The sequence below is a fragment of the Macaca nemestrina genome, chromosome 14, assembly GCF_043159975.1.
Source record: "Macaca nemestrina isolate mMacNem1 chromosome 14, mMacNem.hap1, whole genome shotgun sequence".
NCBI lineage: Eukaryota > Metazoa > Chordata > Mammalia > Primates > Cercopithecidae > Macaca > Macaca nemestrina.
The window spans coordinates 105,026,604-105,047,023 of record NC_092138.1 but is presented as its reverse complement, the minus strand read 5'-3'; the positions used below and the strand labels follow the sequence as shown (position 1 = coordinate 105,047,023).

General features: G+C 37.4%; 1 protein-coding gene across 6 annotated transcripts in view; it reads right to left on the bottom strand.

Moving 5' to 3' along the window:
- Nucleotides 1-20,420, bottom strand: part of LOC105463889 (RAB GTPase activating protein 1) — a 177,326-nt gene that overhangs the window by 76,869 nt on the left and 80,037 nt on the right. For all 6 annotated transcript variants that reach the window (XM_011711288.2, XM_011711292.2, XM_011711289.3 and 3 more), the window contains 3 exons: nt 17,883-18,057; nt 11,682-11,775; nt 7,116-7,266 (listed from right to left, as the gene is read on the bottom strand). In XM_011711288.2, coding sequence (XP_011709590.2) covers nt 7,116-7,266; nt 11,682-11,775; nt 17,883-18,057 — 420 coding nt within the window. The remainder of the gene's footprint in view (nt 1-7,115; nt 7,267-11,681; nt 11,776-17,882; nt 18,058-20,420) is intronic.

Here is a 20,420-nt window from a genome sequence, read left to right as displayed (position 1 = left end):
TTATGATTAAATATTATTCAATTCTTACCTATTACAAACCTACCAGACAAATTATTAATTAAAAAGTAAAACAATCTGCTTACTAATAACATTATAATTGAATAAATTATTTTTTCCAGACTAGCAAAATGTGGCTGGGCCTCCAGGGATTCTTTTCAACAATTAGAAATGTAAATATTGGTTGGCAGGGCACGGTGGATCACGCCTGTAATCCCAGCACTTTGGGAGGCCAAGCCGGGCAGATCACAAGGTCAAGAGATCAAGAACATACTGGCCAACATGGTGAAACCCCGTCTCTACTACAAATACAAAAATTAGCTGGGCGTGGTGGTGCATGGCTTTAGTCCCAGCTACTCAGGAGGCTGTGACAGGAGAATCACTTGAACCCGGGAGGTGGAGGTTGCAGTGATCTGAGATCGTGCCACTGCACTCCAGTCTGGCAACAGAGCGTGACTCCGTTTCAAAAAAAAAAAAGAAAAAAAGAAATGTAAACATTGGTTATATGAGCTTGCTATTAGTTTGCTTCTGGATAAAAGCTTGCTGTTAGTGGCAAAAGATTCTTATCACTGAAGTTGAAACTAGAGAAAATGATGCAAATAAGTTTAAGAAAAGATAAGCAAGGCCAATTGGATAAAGGAAAGAAAAACATCAGAATAGGTTGCTATTTCATTATTCTCTCATTATTAAAATGATCTACTGAAGAAGCAGTTTGTTGTAAATTTTTGCTACTAAGCACTGAATTGCAAGGAGCAAAGCCACCAACACAGAAGGCAAAAAATAACCATCAGAAGGAAGAGACAGAAGAGGATTCTGGAACCTGGAAACAAGAAAGTGCTTTTGTTTCCCCTTCATTTTCAACTCCAACTTATTTGATTCACAAGATCCAAATAGCTGTAAGAATTACAGGCAACTGGAGGTAAGAGAAGCCATGAGAGTCCCTGTGGATTACTTATTAAACTTTCTTCCCTCTGAGTCTGACAAGTTCTACCTAGAGGCCAGGGTTGAGGAGCTCTTAATCAAACACCAGAAGACAAAAGACTACCGGGGTGCTTGGTCTATAAAAATTTATTCCATGAAGCCAAGGGTAGTAGTTCAATATAAGAAGTCTATCATATGTTGATAGATTATGTAATTTACTCCATTAACAAATTAAAGAAAATTAGTAATAGTCCTGAGAAAGCTGATAAAATTCAGTAACATTCCTAATAAAAAATCCAAACCAGGGATAGAAGGAAACCACTTAAATGAAACACAAATTATTATTATTTATTTATTAATTTATTGAGATGTAGTCTCACTCTGTCACCTGGGCTGGAATGCAGTGGCACTATTTTGGCTCACTGCAACCTCTGCCTCCTGGGTTCAAGTGATTCTCCTGCCTCAGCCTCTGAGTAGCTGGGATTACAGGTGCCCACCACCATGCCCGGCTAATTCTTGTATTTTCAGTAGAGACGGGGTTTCGCCATGTTGCCCAGGCTGGTCTCGAACTCCTGACCTCAGGTGATCCACCAGCCTCGGTCTTCGAAAGTGCTGGGATTACAGGTGTGAGCCACTGTGCCCGGCCAAACACAAATTGTTTATCAAAAAAAAAAAAAAAGAATATGTTTTCCAAAAGATTGAAAAACTAAAACCATTTTAATTAAATTCAGGAATTAGACGGGGGTGCTAGTTATCACCATCATTATTTAACATTGTCTTAATGCTTTTATAAAATATAAAGACAAAACCAAGAAAATTTAGTAGGCTGTATAAACATTGTAAAAGAGGTGAAACTGTTTTTACTGCTGATATTATTACACGCCTGAAAATCTCAAAAGATGACAATATAAAGTTAGGATAATTAATCAAAATATTAAGAGGCAAATAGAAAAAATGTAAAAATCACTGTCTTTTCTCTATTGTAGCAGTTAGCAACTACAAACGGAAACTGACAAAACCATTCCATCTGCTGTAGTGCAAACCCGCTAATTCTTAGGAACTGGTTTAACAACAAAGCCACAAGATCCCTATGAAGGCAATTCAGAATTCTTGAAGGCAAGAAAACAAAAACAAAAACAAACAAACAAAAAACCTGAACGAACAAAAAGACATACTGTATTCTCACGTGTTGAACTTACACCCTGAACTGGTATGTAAATTAAATGCAATTCAAATAAGAATCTCCACATAACCTTATAGGGCGGTGGTGGTAGTGAGATTGAATAAAAGGTTTTAAGGTTTTTATGGCAGACTAAATTTGCAGAATAGTCAAGTAAGGTATGAAATAGAAAACAAAAAGATTTGCTTTCACAGCTATCAGAAAGAATACAAAGCCTCTTTAATCAAAACAGTGTGGGGACAGGAATATGCAAACAGATAATACAGAGAACAATCTAGAAATCAATCCCAGTATATATGAGAATTTAAAATATGACAAAGATGGTAGTTCTACTGAGTAGGAAAATAGGAGCAGCACAACTGGTTATCCATCTGGAAGAAAGTAAAATCAAACTGCTTTCTCATGCCACATACAAAAATAAATTCCAGATGGATTAAAGACATAAAAATTAACACATAGAATAAAAATCTTGCAAGAAAACGTTGGAAGCCACATTTACAAAATAGAGAGATAGAAGAGGCCTTAACCAAGAAACAGTTTTCTACATAAAAATTGAAAACGTCTTGTATGGCATAAAACCATAAATAAAATCATTAAAAAATACATGTATAATGCATATGAAAAGGATTAGTAAACATAATATATGGAGAGTGTTTAGAAACTGTTATCTTAAAAAGACTTCATAGATAAATGTACAAAGAACATGAAAAGGTAATTTATAGAAGAGCAAATCATTCACATTTACTGGTAACCAGAGAATTGCAAACTAAAGATATGGTAGGCCAGGCGCAGTGGCTCATGCCCGTAATCCCAGAACTTTGGGAGGCCAAAGTGGGAGGATCACGAGGTCAGGAGTTCGAGACCAGCCTAACCAACATGGTGAAATTCAGTCTCTACTAAAAATACAAAAATTAGCCACGCGTGGTGGCGTGCACCTGTAATCCGAGCTACTCAGGAGGCTAAGGGAGGAGAATCATTTGAACCCATGAGGCAGAGGTTGCAGTGAGCCAAGATCGCATCATTGCACTCCAACTTGGGCAACAGACAGAGTCTTCCAAAAAAAAAAAAAAAAAAAAAAAAGCTGGCATCACTTACATCTACTGATAGTAAAACTTAATAACTAATACTGGTTGAGATATGGGGCAGCAGGTACTCTGCTGGTGCAACTATATGCAACTACATTGTTGGCAGAACTGTGAACTGTCACATCCGAGTGCACTGCACAGTATCCGACACATACTTAGTGCTCAAAAAGGTAGCTACTATTATTGTTCTATTATTTCCCTTCTAGATCCCTACTGAAATTTAAAAACCTAAAAAGTTTTCACTTTAAAAAGCAAAACAGGAAGAAGAAACTAACTCCATTGCTTACTGAAATAAGAAACACCTTTAAAAGCATACTATGTATTTTATGTGACTAAAAGGTCATTTGTCCTTGGGTTAAAAAGGTATATGGAAAAATTCCCACATGCACCCCATACAAGACAGGCTTGACAACTAATGCAAGACGATAACACAGACATTAATCAGTTTTGTTTGCCAGGTTAATTTTTTTGATCTTCACTCTATGAATCACATCACTCTTTCCTGCTCTAGTCTTTGAAGAAGCTAAGCAAAAAAAAAATCTTGAAAGTAATATTATATGCAAAATTTCAGAACACAAAGCATATTATCTGGCAAAGAAGCCATGTTCAGAATAAATACTTTCTAGAAATTAGTAGGGTGTATATATACATAAATATTTTCTAAATAAGTGTAATATGTACAAATCCTGCTGTGTGCAAGATGTTTAGTTTTATTCGTAATAGCTAAAATTGGAAAAAATCAAACGTTTGTAATAGCAGATTATATTTTTAAAGTGTAGTTTATTCATATAATGGAATACTCTAAACAACTTTTTTAAAAGACAACAAAAAACAAGCTACTGATACACTCTCAAAATAGAGGAGCAAAAGAAGTGAGATACAAATGAGCACATGCTGTGTGACTGTATAACTGCATTTAAATTAAATTCAAGGATGGGCGCGGTAGCTCACGTCTGTAATCCCAGCACTTTGGGAGGCCAGGGCGGGGGGAATCACCTAACGTCAGGAATTCGAGACCAGCCTAGCCAACATGGGGATATCCTTTCTCTACTAAAAATACAAAAATTAGGCAGGCTGGGTGGCGTGTGCCTGTAATCCCAGCTACTAAAAGGCTGAGGCAGGAGAATCATTTAATCCAGGAGGCGGAGGCTGCAGCAAGCCGAGATCCTGCAACTGCACTCCAGCCTGGATGACACAGCAAGACTCCATATCCAAAAAAGAAAAAAATTCAAGAACAATCAAAACTAACCTAAGGAGAGAAAAGTCAGAATAATGATGACTCAGGGGTGTAGTAAGGGTATTTATGACTAGAAAGTACACGAATAATTTTGGGGGGTTACAGATATGTTCTTGCTCTTCATAGTGGTCACTGAAGTGTATTTACATGCAAAATGTCATGGAGCTATATACTTTTTAAAAAGTAGCTTATATGCAAACTTTGATAGCTCGGCTGGTAGGGTAGAGGACTGTAAAAAGTACCTTACTGCCCGCAAAAACATTTCAGAGTAAGTTAAAAAATGTCAATTACCATTTCCATACAATGGTAACTCTTAATTCCAGGAAGACAGAAAAGAAAAGCAATACCAACTTACATTAGCTATCACTGTCATTTTTTTAAATTCACAAATATTATGGTGGTTAAATAATTTCTATTTTCTGATCATCTACTAGCAATTTAAATTAATACATATCCATTAAAAAATTTGGGAGCTGGGCGCTGTGGCTCACACTTGTAATCCCAGCACTTTGGGGGGCTGAGGCAGGCGGATCATGAGATCAGGAATTCGAGACCAGCCTGGCCAATATGGTGAAACCCCGTCTCTACTGAAAATAAAAAAATTAGCTGGGAGTGGTGGCGGGTGCCTGTAATCCCACCTACTCAGGAGGCTGAGGCAGGAGAATTGCTTAAACCCAGGAGGCAGAGGTTGCAGTGAGCCGAGATCGCACCACTGCACTCCAGCCAGGGTGACAGAGCTAGACTCTGTCTCAAAAAGAAAAAAAAAATGTAAGTTCAATGTGAAATATAAAGTACACATCACCAGTATATACAAATCAATCAAATGTTTCGTATTTTTTAATAGTCTTTCTTTTATATATAACTACCAGGTTCCTTTTCTATCAATAGATGTCACCACTTTCATGGAACCAGAAAAACAGAATCCATTCAGTTACAGACACTTCATGTCTTATGAATAGTCTTACCAAAAATATTTAGTTTAAAGCAATAAGCTCTTAAGAAATCATTTTTGACCAAACATTTCAAAGGACTTCAAAAAAACTAAATAGTGTCACAAATCTAAAATATGATTTGCCAACAAAAGAAAATAAAAACTAGGTGTATCTCTAATAGACATAGATGTCATATAACCTCATTCTTCAGTGGCTCCATTCATACTATGAGTACAATGCTCTACCCATCTTTCTATGCCTGGAATTCATCTCAAGTGTTACATTCCTGAGAGACTCCCCTGTTCTCCCAGGCAGAATTAATAACTACTTTTGGTGGCTCCCACTGTGCTTTTTCAGACACATTCTATCATAAGACAGTTACTTGCTTTTGTGTTTAACGTCCTAGCTCCAACACTGTGGTTGTAATAGTTACTCAACAATAAATACTAGTTAAACAATTATATCAACTTAATAGAAGGAATCAGAATACTTACTATTGAAACAAAAAAAATTCTGTCTGGAAATAAGACGACGAGAAAGAATATTAATATTCTGAGGACATAAAAGTCATTTTCTGGTGAAGGTCCTATCTCATGTTTGAATGCTGTTCTTCCAGGCCAGGTGAGGCAGCTCACACCTGTAATTCCAGCACTTTGGGAGGCCAAGGCAGTCGGATTGCTTGAGGCCAGGAATTCAAGACCAGCCTGTCCAAAATGGAAAAACCCCACTCTCTATTAAAAATACAAAAATCAGTCAGGCGTGGTGGTGCACACCTGTAATCCCAGCTTCTTGAGAGGCTGAGGCACAACAACTGCTTAAAGCTGGGAGGCGGAGGTTGCAGTGAACCTAGACCATGCCACTGCACTCCAACATGGGCGACAGAGCAAGACTCCGTCTCAAAGAAAAAAAAAAAAAAAAAACCTGCTCTTCCCTTATAATGTGTTTTTTAATAAGAGCTTTATAGAAAGATATCATTCATATATAAGGTTTTAACTTTTTTTTTTTTTAAGACAAGGTTTTACCTTCTGTCACATTGAAAAATCTCCTATATTTTTGAAGATTCTGAGCAATCCATTCACAACCCAGGTTTGGGATTTGCATACTATTGGAGAAACTGCTTCCTAAAGGTAAATACTTCAAGAATTTGAGAAAATTAAAACCAAAACCGAAAACACGAACACAAAGGCACAAAACATTGCCTAACCTTGCAGAAAATTATTTTAAATCCTGATATGCTTGTACAAGAAATAGTTTTTCTTGCAAAACTTTGAGGAATGCATGAACTTCAGAAGGGGAACACCATACAAATGAGGATTTTTTTCACTTTAGAGGAATGAGCTAAAAGAGAATATGGTTTAAGATTAAAAAATTATTTTCTTACAATTGCAGAAACTGGAACTAAGCCTTCCCTACTAAGAGCACATTTCTGTAAAATGTGAAAAGTATTAAAATAATCAAAAGAAAATTTTTACATATTGCACAGCACAAGTGGTTTGACTAAAAATGTTTTTTACAGTCAAAAAAGGATCTGGATATACAATGGGCTAGAAGACATCTTTGGTCTGAGGTGATATGAATCAAGGAGAAAAAACTATGACTTCTCCTTTGTGCAACAGAAAAAACATGTAAGAGCTAGAAGTATTAACAGTTCTATCCTTAAATAAATAATCATAAAAACTTCTTATAAGTCAAATAACTACAATGATCTTTTCATCACAAATCTCTAAAGAATTAATGCTGAAGCTGAATTATCACCCCCTTACCTTTGTGATAAGAATGCGGTATTTTTCTACCAGGTGGTCATTGTTATGACAGCCTGCTAGTAGCTGCCAGACTTCTCCCCGAAGAGCTTCAGGGACACCGTTTCTTACTAAGGTTGACAACTGCTTCGGTCTCACATTCAAGTTGAGATGCCTAAAAATAAAGCCATAAACCACAAATCACAAGAGGAAGATTCCCTAAAGACTGTTACTTTTCTCAAAGTCAATCTAAATGGCTTACAAATACGTGACAAGGTAACAAAGTAATAAAGGGGAAAAAAAAGTGCTTCTGAATTGAAGATAACTATGAGAGATTGGGTGGAAGAAAATAAAAATCCACAAAGATTCTGTAAACTGCTTCTTAAGTATCTTTAAATTACTTCTCTACTTTAAAAAAAAAAAAAGGCAAAACTGGAAATCACAGATGATGCTCTATGGCTATGGTTTATGTAAAAAAGATGGCCGGGTGCGGTGGCTCACGCCCGTGATCCCAGAAATTTGGGACGCCGAGATGGGCGTTATCACCTGAGGTCAGCAGTTCAAGACCAGCCTGGGCAACATGGTAAAACTCCGTGTAAATACAAAAAGTAGCCCATCATGGTGGCACATGACTGTAATCCCAGCTATTTGAGAGACTGAGGCAGAAGAACTGCTTGAACCGGGAGGCGGAGGTTGCAATTAGCCAAGATTGCACCACAGCACTCCAGCCTGGGTGACAGAGTGAGACACCGTCTAAAAAAACAAACAAACAAAAAAGAGCAAAATTCTAATCAGTGGACATATAATAAAGGACAAGAACCTAGCTCTACATCAAAATTGACAAGTGGTCAGAGGGGCGCAGTGACTCAGGTAGTTCCACTGCTTTGAGAGGCCAAGGTGGGAAGATTTCTTGAACCCAGGAGTTTGGGACCAGCCTAGGTAATACAGCAAGAACCCCGTCTCTACAGAAAAATAAAAATAAGCTGGCATGATGGTTATATTCCTAGCTACTTGGGAGGCTGTGGCAAGAAGATCGCTTGAGCCTAGGAGTTCAAGGCTGCAACAAGAGATCGCACCACTGCACTCCAGCCTGGGTGACAGAGACAGATTCTGTCTAGAAAAAACAAAATTGACAAGAATATTGTATATTTATACTTTCTAAGTTAAAATAAAACATCTCAAGTATGTTTCCAACAGTTTTTATGATGCCTTCCTTCAAATAACTTTTCTGAATGCTTATGGTGGCTAATAACATTTCCACTGAACTACTGTATCACTACAAGTTGCCAAAATCTTTGGACTTCATTTATGTCACCTATAAAATGGAGAAAATTACACTAGCCTTGACACGTTGGTATAAATGTACAAAGTGCTTCTGCATACAGTATCTTATTTGATCTTCAGAACAACCATCTCGGGTAGATGGTAGTGTTTCTAGTTTTACAGATGCAGAAAAAATTTCAGGGAGGTCAATTAAATGACTGAAGTAGTCCTCAAATTCTTAAGACTAATATTATAGAGCAGCTGGTTTGTGACTTGAGAGCCACCATTACTGAGTCAATAAAGCAGGATCCTGACATTAAAAAGATGCTGTGACTATCACACGTAAGCAGAAGTTACTGATACAAAATAACCACTATCAAATTATAAAAAGGCCGTGATTTTTCTCAAAATGTTCATAGAATCCTATGAGAATTCTGCACAGTACATTTAAAAGTGATTTATTCTGTGACACTGGTACCCTAATGCAAGTGCCATAGACAATTCAATAGTTTTGTCCTTGTTTAGATAAAAACATTATACAAAAGTTGAAGAGTTATGAGCAGAAAGAACAGACATAGTTCTGTTGCTAATTCAATCCCTGGTATGCTATGGCCTGTGGGCCAAACTGGGCCTATCACCTGTTTTCGTAAATAAACTTTTATTGAAACACAGCCACGCTTACTTGTCTAAGTATTGTGTATGATAACTTCTGCACTACAATAGTAGAACTGAGTAGTTGTGACAGACTATTAGCCTGCAAAACCTAAAATATTTATTATTTGGCTCTTTACAAAGTCTGCTAACCTTACTAGCTTAATTTACATTGATAAAATTACTTTCAGAATAATTCCATCTCATTGATAATACTAACTTTATCCAACTTAGCAACCTATTTTATACTGACATTAGTTCTCTTATCCATTAAGAGTCATATTAAAATGAACTTGGAGAATTAGAGCTCAAAGATACTATTAATACTACCACTAAAATCTAATGTAGAGTTAAATAGTTAAATAAACTATCTTTGGGATCAGACTTGACTGTGCTAAAATTTCTGGCTGTGATATTTACTAACTAGAATGCCTTAACCTATGAACCAGTCTCATCTGTAAAAAAACAAATACTTTATAAGGTTGTTAGAGTTGAAATACAGCACATAACAGCACAGTGCCTAAAATATGGTAAATTCATTCATTCTATGTTATTGTAACTACAACCATGGTATCCATTATTTTTAATCTATAATAATTACAAATGGTAATTTTATAGACTTCTATTTTCTAAATGAAGAAACAGACTCAAAAGAGTTAAGTGACTTGTCTAAGACCACACAGCTTAAAAGTAGGAGAGGTAGAATTTGAAACCAGGTCTACCATGCTTTAAAATTCCATTATTACAATGCTTCTTATCCACAGGACACATATCCCTAGAACACACATAATAATGAGAAAAAATCACAATGTAATGAACTAAAGAAGAGACACTATTATATCATATCTGAAGACATGACTAAAGCAAGCAAAAATAGTTTAAATACCCTGAAAGATAGATAGTAGAGACAGATGGAAACTCAACAAATACATCTGAGGGAATAGGAAGACATGTTAATTAAATTAATAACAAAGCTTGATAACAAAACAAATTCCAAGCTGTTGTATAAGATGCTGATGGGTTCGTGTAATAAAAGCTAACTAGAGTCTTAATGCTATATCTACATGATTTTAAATATATTATTATGTAACCATATCAAAACTCAATTACATTTCTGTTTTAGAGCAGAAACCTTTTAATACAGATAAAATTCCTGCCAGCAGCATCCCAAACACTCCAAATTCACTGAACTGAAAATATAATTGTGATAAGAGCACCAGAAGTTTTGTCTCCTGGCATAAAGAAATATCAAAAATATAAGAAAACTATTACTCTGGGGTTTTTTGCAGAGTTCATTTATTAAAACAACTTGTGTAAAGACAAATTGTGCTTTGGTTTGCTTTTTTCTCCTGTACACATTTTGACATTTTCCAGTGTGGAGAGTGTTTTGTCAAAAGTGTAAAGCATTGTGAGAGTAATACAAAAGCAGATAATGCCCATTTGTAGTCCTATCCCTAAAGGGCATAAAATGCTTTAAAATTCTGAGACAGAGCTTTACTCTAACAATGCAGTGAAATACTTCAACAGTTAAAATGTCTGAGAAAAATCAAACCCCAAAGTAATGGGCCAATAGGGAGTTTATATGACAACCCTAGTAACCAGAATGTCAGAAATAGAGAAATGTTCAGATCTCTTCCAAGCTCAGCTTTTTTCAGCATATGCTGGCATCCTACTCAAGGAGAAAAGGAAACTGCATAAATGTCTCACCAATCTGACTTACCAGAATATCTGTGGTCATGTTAATAAACACCTAAAGGCAATATATTCTTTTTGTTTGGTGTTTTTTCTTTTTTTTGTTTTTTGGAGAAAGGGTCTCAACTCTGTCACCCAGGCTGGAGTGCAGTGGTGCAATCAAGGCTCACTGCAGCCTCGAACTCCTAGGCTCAAGCGATCCTCCTGCCTCAGCCTCCAGAGTAGCTGGAACCACAGGTGCGCGCCACCATGCCCGGTTAACTTTTTCATGTTTTGTAGAGATGGGGTTTCACCAAGTTGCCCAGGCTGGTCTTGACTTCCTGGGGTCAAGCAATCCTCCCGCCTTGACCTCCCAAAAGGCTGAGTTTACAGGTATGAACCACCACACTCAGCCTGAAGGCAATGTATTCTTTTTAGATAGCCTATTGGATAGCGCTTCTTAACACTGCTGTCAAACCATCTCTTGAGCTGATGATAAATTCCTAAATTTTTTTAAGTGTTAGTAGGAATTTTGTAAGAGTTAGTAATCAATAGAGCAGGTAATATATACCATGCTCATGACACTTTGCTCTGTCATTCTAGATACTTATCACAGATAAGGGAAAAATCCTACCTGCGGTCTCTACCATGGCTCTATGCATTGTGTGAACATCCTCTAAACGGACTGCTATGTATTATCTGAACCACTCAGTGGTTCCTAACCTCTTCAATATAAAAGATACTTTTCTTATTTATTCTGTACATGAATTCCACGTTCGGATAAATATTTTCTCCAGCAATGAGAACTTATTAGGTTCCTGATATTCTGAAAATTGATTTCAATTCTCTACTACTACTCATATAAATCTCTAAAATAGATCACAGAATGCAAACCTTGAGCTTAGGTTTCTACTATTGGTTCCAAAATTGAATATTATAGTTAGGTAAGATTCTCTACCCATAAAAAGAGAATTTGCAGATAAAAACTATTCTAACATAACTTACCATTTTGACAACAGTTCTCCCCATGTTTCAAGAATTTTTTCTGCACATTCTTTGGATACATCACCAGATCCACTCAGGAGAGGTTCATCATTATCTATAATAAACAAAACACACAAAAACGGTAACAGGGGTGGCTATGCTAGCCACAACACTGGAATGTTTAAGAGTCAAATTTGAAAGACTTTACTGGGAGCATAAAGTCACAATTTCTCTCTTTTAGTATTTATGGATAAGTACAAAAAAAAAATAAAAATGGTTCTAGGTAAAATGCTGTAATCTCTTTAATCCTCTTTTGTTTTCCACATAGGTCCATATTATGTCAATCTCAAAAAAAAAAAAAGGAGCTATTTAATTATAAAACTATAGGATTCAAAATATGGTATTTTCTCTCATTTTCTAAAGCAAACAGCTTTATGCATGAAAATATGTTTAAGTCTTATTCAAAACACTTAAAAAGTTTCAAACTACCTAAGTGTCCAACAACGGGAGTACAGAATGGTTGAAGAAATTATAATATATGTATATAATGCAATTGCATGTTGACATTTATGTTTATATAATGATGATATGGTTTGGCTCTGTGTCCCCACCCAAATCTCATCTTGAACTGTAGTTCCCATAATCCCACATGTCATGGGAGGGACCGGAAGGGAGGTAACTGAATCTTGGGGGCCATTTCCCCCATGCTATTCTCATGACAGTGAGTTCTCATGAGATCTGATGGTTTTATAAGCATCTGGCATTTCCCCTGCTGTCACTCATTCTTCTTTCCTGCTGCCATGTGAAGGACATGTTTGCTTCCCCTTCTGCCATGATTCTAAGTTTCCTGAGGCCTCCCCAGCCCTGTAGAATCAATTAAACCTCTTTTGTTTATAAATTTTGCAGTGAGCTGAGATCGCACCACAGAACTCCAGCCTGGGCAACAGAGCAAGACTCCGTCTCAAAAAAAAAGAAAAAATTAAACCTCTTTTCTTTTTTCTTTTTTTTTTTTTGAGACGGAGTCTTGCTCTGTAGCCCGGGCTGGAGTGCAGTGGCCGGATCTCAGCTCACTGCAAGCTCCGCCTCCCGGGTTTACGCCATTCTCCTGCCTCAGCCTCCGGGGTACCTGGGACCACAGGCGCCCGCCACCTCGCCCGGCTAGTTTTTTGTATTTTTAGTAGAGACGGGGTTTCACCATGTTAGCCAGGATGGTCTCGATCCCCTGACCTCGTGATCCGCCCGTCTCAGCCTCCCAAAGTGCTGGGATTACAGGCTTGAGCCACCGTGCCCGGCCTAAACCTCTTTTCTATATAAATTACTCAGTCTCGGTTGGGTATGTCTTTATCAGCAGTATGAGAATGGACTAATACAAATGATATGGCAAAATACAGTATAAAATGAAAATATAAAGAGCTTAATATTCATTATGATCTAATCTATGTTATAAAATAGAAAACAGATCAGTATAAACTATACCAAACACTAACAATTGCTCCCTCTGAGTGACAAAGTTATGATTGGTATTTTTCTCTGCTGTTTTATGTTTTTATGACTTTCTAAATTTTCTAAAATGGGAAATAATAATTTATAAAAGAAAGCACAAAAATACTTTAAAAGGCCAAATTAAATCATTTCTAATTTAATTCAATTAAGGAAAGTAAATTCAAGTCAGAAGTTAGAGATTATAAGATACAAAGACAGTGAAAAAAGTGACACTGATCAAGGCATTAGAGGAACTAAAAAGCATAATGAAAGCAGAGAATCAACATGGACTAAGATATCTACTTAATCCTCTTATTGGACACTTGGGAGTTTTTAACTTTTTGCTACAAACAGAATCAGGATGAATATATCTCACTGCTTTCATCGGGTATATGCCCAGAAACTGACTTTCTCAGTTTTAAAAAGAAAGCATATTTTTAAGAATACTGAAAATTTCCGACAAACTGACTTACAAAATGTTCTACCAATTTACAATTCCACTAACTGGGTTACAACAGTACTTGTTTCCATGGATCTTTACCAATGCTCTTTCTAGACTTTGTTTATTTTTTAGCTTAACTTGCCTAAACAAACTCTGGCTCTTTACACCCCTAATGACTACATGTTGAATCTGCATCCCCAACAGAGACAACAATTATCTGAAAGCACTAATTTTAAAGACTCGGAAATCTGTGATACTTCTTATTGAACTTCTTTATATTATAATGCTTTGGACATCATCATCAGTTTCGCTAGTGAGACACAGAAAATGATAGACAGAATGTGAGAGATCTTCTGTATATGGATGAATAAGGTAAAGAAGAGAAAAGGCTAGGCCGGGCACAGTGGCTCACGCCTGTAATCCCAGCACTTTGGGAGGCCAAGGTGGGTGGATCATCTGAGGTCAGGAATTTGAGACAGGCCTGGCCAACCTGGTGAAACCTCATCTCTACTAAAAATATAAAAATTAGCTAGGCGTGGTGTGGGCACCTGTAATCCCAGCTACTCAGGAGGCTGAGGCAGGAGAATCACTTGAACCCAGGAGGCAGAGGTTGCAGTGAGCCAAGATTGTGCCATTGTACTCCAGTCTGGGCGACACAGTGAGACTCCATCTCAAACAAAAAAAAAGAAAAGAAAAAAAAAGAAAGGCTCAAGGGCACTAAGGTAAATGTCCCCAACTTCACTACCTTGCCAGACTGACCCTACTTTCTAAACTCTCAAGTAATTTTCTATTTATTAAAACACCAATATACTAAATACAACTCTTTGGGGAAAGGTGGCTATGAAAAACACACTGAAATTTAGAAGGGATGATAATTTCTTCAAAAATATTAGACAAACTTTATCTTACAAAATTCTCTTTCACATTTTGGATACTTTCAATAAATCTGGGCTGTAGTAGTTTAAAATCTGTGTTAAGAACCCATCTGCCTAAGGGATAGATATCTCAGTTTCAGAATGATGCTTCTAAACATGTCCCCTTTATAATTGCTGGGTTTCTGCCAAATGTCTTATGGGTAAGAAGCCCCTGGAAGCAAACAAATCACAGCAGGAATGGTTTTTCTGGTTTGTACATTGGGTTAGGGAGAATTAAAAGACAGCATAGCTACATAGTTTTCTTTAGTCCCAGTTCTCCCAGTTCTCCTGTTATTAACTCTTTACTATAAAAATGAATCCTAGGGGGTTACCCATACTGCCAATATTTACTGAGCACCTACTGCATACCAAATGTTGTGGTATACACTAGGGAACAACATGAGGCAAAAGCAGAAACACTCTTTTCCTTCACAGAGCTTATGTTCTAGTGTTCCATGATTTCCCCCAAGGGGTACACACTGCCATTAGTTCTTATCTCTCCCTAGTTAAGAACTATCAGTAGAGGCCTTCTAAACCCCCTAAAATTTTATTTTTAAAAAAGGTATGTCTGCTATAAATTAAAACTTGATATCAGTCCTGAGGAACCTTTAGCTGGGCCCAGATTTCTTTGTAACCAGCAGATAGTCCTCAAAATCTATGGTATGAAGATTTGAGCATTCTCTGATTTCATAATAGTGTCTTTCTCAATTTTTGTTTTTGTTTGTTTTTATTGCTGAGTGTTAAGAGAGGAAAGTTATGTAAACTTTTACCCACTCTGTCATCTTAACCAGTGTTGACCTGGAAGAGAAACTGCAAACCTGTTATACAACAGACAATTTCAAACAGTGGGAATAATCCACCTTTCCCAGATATAACATATCACTTAAATTGGCTCTCCAGGCGGACTCTGAATTGCATCTCTGACATCAAAAACAATACATGTGTTTTTTCTGTACTTCAAAATGCTTTATGTGCACTAAATGCAAGAGATGATGATAGACTACAGCTATGACTGTGGACTCACAGACCTAGATCAAAATCCTGACTCTGCCAATTTCTAGCTGTGTAACCTTGGGCAAATTCACTTTTCTGAGATTCCACTTCTTTTTTTTTTTTTTTTTTTTTTTTTTTGAGACAGAGTTTTGCTCTTGTTGCCCAGGCTGGAGTGCAACAGCACAACCTTGGCTCACTGCAACCTCCACCTCCTGGGTACAATCAACTCTCCTGCCTCAGCCTCCCAAGTAGCTGGGATTACAGGCATGCACCATCAAGCCCAGCTAATGTTTTGTATTTAGTAGAGACAGGGTTTCACCATGTTGGCCAGACCGGTCTCGAACTCCTGACCTCAAGTGATCCTTCCACTTCAGCCTCCCAAGGTGCTGGGATTACAGCCGTGAGCCACTGCGCCTGGCCATATTCCATTTATTTATGTGCAAAGTTAGGTTAACAATAAATCCTATTTTTCAGGATTATCGTGAGGATTATATAAATAAAGCACCTGCTTACTACATATTAAGCACTTAGTAATTGGTGGCCATTAGTATTACTAATATATGATGCTAAATTGATTAATCATAAGGGCAGTGAGAGTTATAGCAAACAGTAGGTTTTGGAAACTCAGTGCTCACTCTCAACATGAAGAAAGTCAGTGATCACTCTAAACTTGAAGTACATATAATCATGGATATATATTTCATTTAACCCAATCGATCATTCTTGTCATCTCCATGCTTTTGTTAATGCAATTTTTTTTTTTTTAATTTTTAGTAGAGACGGGGTTTCACCATGTTAGCCAGGATGGTCTCGATCTCCTGACCTCGTGATCCGCCCGTCTCGGCCTCCCAAAGTGCTGGGATTACAGGCTTGAGCCACCGCACCCGGCCAGTTAATGCAATTTTTTTTAACAAGAAAAAAACTCCACTGATGCCTACTAGATTCTGCTTGCACTTAAAAGTCCCAACTGAAAAACTACTCTTTATGATGCCCCACAACATTCCCCACAATGAAAACCGAATTCTCCTCTATTAATTTCTAGAATATTTCATGTGAGCTTCACATATAGAAACATGGCTCACATGACCTTATATTGTAATCAGGTTTTCTTCCATTAAATTTGTAGCCCCAGTACTAAGTTAGAAATTAGAAAATGACTCTCAAACATTCATGTTTCCTGTGGCCCCCTTTCTTCATGCCTCATTAAAAGGTATTACATCTTTTAATAGAGAATGACAGATTAATTCAATAGATTTAGCCAGAGAAAATAAAAAGAAACAAAGAACCAGTGGATTCTTTTTTTTTTTTTTTTGAGACAGAGTCTCGCTCTGTCGCCCAGACTGCAGTGCAGTGGCCGGATCTCAGCTCACTGCAAGCTCTGCCTCCCAGGTTTACACCGTTCTCCTGCCTCAGTCTCCCGAGTAGCTGGGACTACAGGTGCCCGCCACCTCGCCCGGCTAGTTTTTTGTATTTTTTAGTAGAGACGGGGTTTCACCATGTTAGCCAGGATGGTCTCGATCTCCTGACCTCGTGATTCGCCCACCTCGGCCTCCCAAAGTGCTGGGATTACAGGCTTGAGCCACCGTGCCCGGCCAGAACCAGTGGATTCTTAATGCTTATCAGTGTAAAACACAGTAATATATAAACATATATATTTATAAATACATTTGGGGGCCGGGCGCGGTGGCTCAAGCCTGTAATCCCAGCACTTTGGGAGGCCGAGGTGGGCGAATCACGAGGTAAGCAGATCGAGACCATCCTGGCTAACACGGTGAAACCCCGTCTCTACTAAAAAATACGAAAAACTAGCCGGGCGAGGTGGCAGGTGCCTGTAGTCCCAGCTACTCGGGAGGCTGAGGCAGGAGAATGGCGTAAACCCAGGAGGTGGAGCTTGCAGTGAGCCGAGATAGCGCCACTGCACTCCAGCCTGGGTGACAGAGCGAGACTCCATCTCAAAAAATAAAAATAAAAAATAAAATAAAAAATATATATTTGGTAAAAAGGGTCATGTGTGCAAGCCACATTTTGGCAAAGTCAATTTGTTCCCGCAAAATGAATGTGTTGAGATAGGAACACTTCTTTAGGTGTAAGCTGTGTCAAACTTGTTCTTAAAAAAATGTACTAATATACCAAGCTAGCACTACACTGATTGTTTAAAAGAAGCTAATTATATATCTCATTTTTCCAACTGGGTTACAAGTATCTTAAAGAAAACTCAATGTTAATCATTTTTAAATCTTCCACAGCTACTTACATATAGTAAACTCTCATAAGGAATTTCATTAAATGAATTATAAATGCTGTATCACATTATCAATCCCCTGATACAATTTTAATAGTTTGCAGGGTCCTCCACCCCCAAAAATAAATTAACCTATCCCTATAGTTTACCTTCCTCTTCATCATCTTCTGGAGGAGAAGGTATCACTGAACTCTGCGATCCAGACTGTGGCAGGCGAACTGAAGGACTGGCTGTAGTTTTCCTCCTCTCTCTTTCTGATTCACTTTCCAAGCATACAACTTCATATAAAGTGTCAGTATTATTCTTTCTCTCCTTTTGCTTTATCTTGAGGAAGAAAAAATATTATTTATTAAGCAGTAAAATTCTTTATGTTTTTAATTAATTGCAGTGTTTTAAGTGTTTCTAATTGCAGTCATCTTGGCTCACTGCAATCACCTCTGATTTCATATAGGATGTGAAAATAAATGACTTTTTTTAATATCTACATTAAAAGTAACTTTTTAAAATAGAAAAGCATATGTTTAGATCTTAAAATCCTTAGGAAAATAGGGCATTTACCGAGCAGTACTCTAGTTCTGCAATTTGTCTTCAAACCATATTGTCAAATATCCAACTACCAATGTTTAGCCAGTTGACACTGTCAACTAAAGAGCTAACAGTTCTGTATCTCCCAAATTAGTTAAGGCATCCTTCAAGGTTTCCTATATAAAACTATATAGAAAAAGTGTTTTAAATTATTCTAAAACATAAATGTTAAGACTAAGAAAATTCTCTTACTTCTAATGTTTCAGTGTTTTAGCCCCACTCCTTTTGCTTCAAACAGTCTAGAGAACTTTTTCTTCAACTGAAAACTACAACTTGGAGTTGAGGTGAGGTCACGGGGAGATTGAATGGCAGAGAGCACATCAACAGTAACCACAATAATTTTGATTACTCCAATTGACTGTATTTTGGTTTTATTCTGAGGCAAACATATAATTTAAACTGACCTAAATTAAAAATTTAAACCAGGAATATAAAACTTTACGCTACAATATGTATTCTAAGTAAGTACATTAACATTCCATATTACATGTAAGTACATTAACATTCTTCCTTCCATACAAGGAGGAGAAAAAAGTAGCATGAAATATAGGGAAGAATAAAAAGGGAGAGCTATAGGAAAAGGTACAGAGAAAACTAGAAAGGTGGCTATACAAAAAAATATATATACACATACCAAAGTAAAAACACAGAAAGGGAGATGGGGGAATAAGATGTTCATTAGCTATAGAAATATCAGCCAGAGCAGATTTTTATCATTGCAATGTTCATTTGGGTTCTTAAAAAAAATTATCCCTATCATGGAAGTAAGGCCAAGATAGTGGCAACATGCTCTTTCAATATCATCCTGAAGCACTGTTTAATACAGAAGTCGGTAAACTTTTCTATACAGGGCCAAATAGTAAACATTTTAGGCTATATGAGTCAGTTGTCTCTACTGCAACTACTCAACTCCGCCATTATAGTGGAAAAGCAGCCACGGACAGTAAGTGAGTGAGTCTGGCTGTGTTCCAATAGAACTTTATTTACAAAAGCAAGTGACAGGCCAGGTGGACCTACAGGCTATAGTTTGCCAGCTTTGGTTTAACATGTCCACCCAAGGATTACTTAATTTTCTAGATGAATATGCCATTTTGATTTAGCTACTGACTATTAAGGACTCAGACTCTGAAGTTACATGTTAACGTATAGATTTGTGTCCAGGAGATATGCAAATGATTTCTGTCCAAGAGAGAACATAACCCAAAGGTTACCTATAGGACATTAACCAGTTTTATTTCTAACCTAGTAATCTTATTGTAACATTCTTTTTTTGAAGGGAAGGACCATGTAAATACAAGTTCCTCACTCAGTTTTGCTACCTTTCTGGTTCTCTCATTAATTAATACACTGAATTAGAATATTTGATACATGTTCATTCCAAATTGATAATTATGATTTTTAACTCTTGAAAATTATACCTTAATAAGAAACAATTCAAAATTTTTGTTGTGTTATACATTGCTCTTTGAAACATCAGACAATTGGTACCGTAAACAGTTCAAAGATCAGCAATAGCTCTTTTTTGGTTTTTTTTTTTTTGAGATGGAGTCTCTGTCGCCAGGGCTGGAGGGCAGTGGCGCCATCTCGGCTCACTGCAACCTCCGCCTCCTGGGTTCAAGGGGATTCTCCTGTCTCAGCCTCCCGAATAGCTGGGATTACAGGCGCCCGCCACTAATTTTTTGTATTTTTAGTACAGACGGGGTTTCACCATGTTGGCCAGGCTGGTCTCGTGATTCACCCGCCTCGGCCTCCCAAAGTGCAGGGATCACAGCCATGAGCCACCGTGCCCAGTGAGCAATAGCTCTCTATCTTAAAAATAAACAAACCAACATGGTCCACTTAGAAACCCTTCTGTATGTCGCAATGACCAAAGGACATGCTGCCTTTTGAAGAAGGATAAATATAGTCAATTACCGGACCAAACTTGTTTTTTTTTTCGTTTGTTTTTCTTTTTTTTTGAGACGGAATCTCGCTTTATCACCCAAGCTGGAGTACAGTGGTGTGATCTTGGCTTGCTGCAACCTCCGCCTCTCAGGTTCAAGCAATTTTCCTGCCTCAGCCTCCTGAGTACATGGGACTATAGGTGTGTGCCACCACACCTG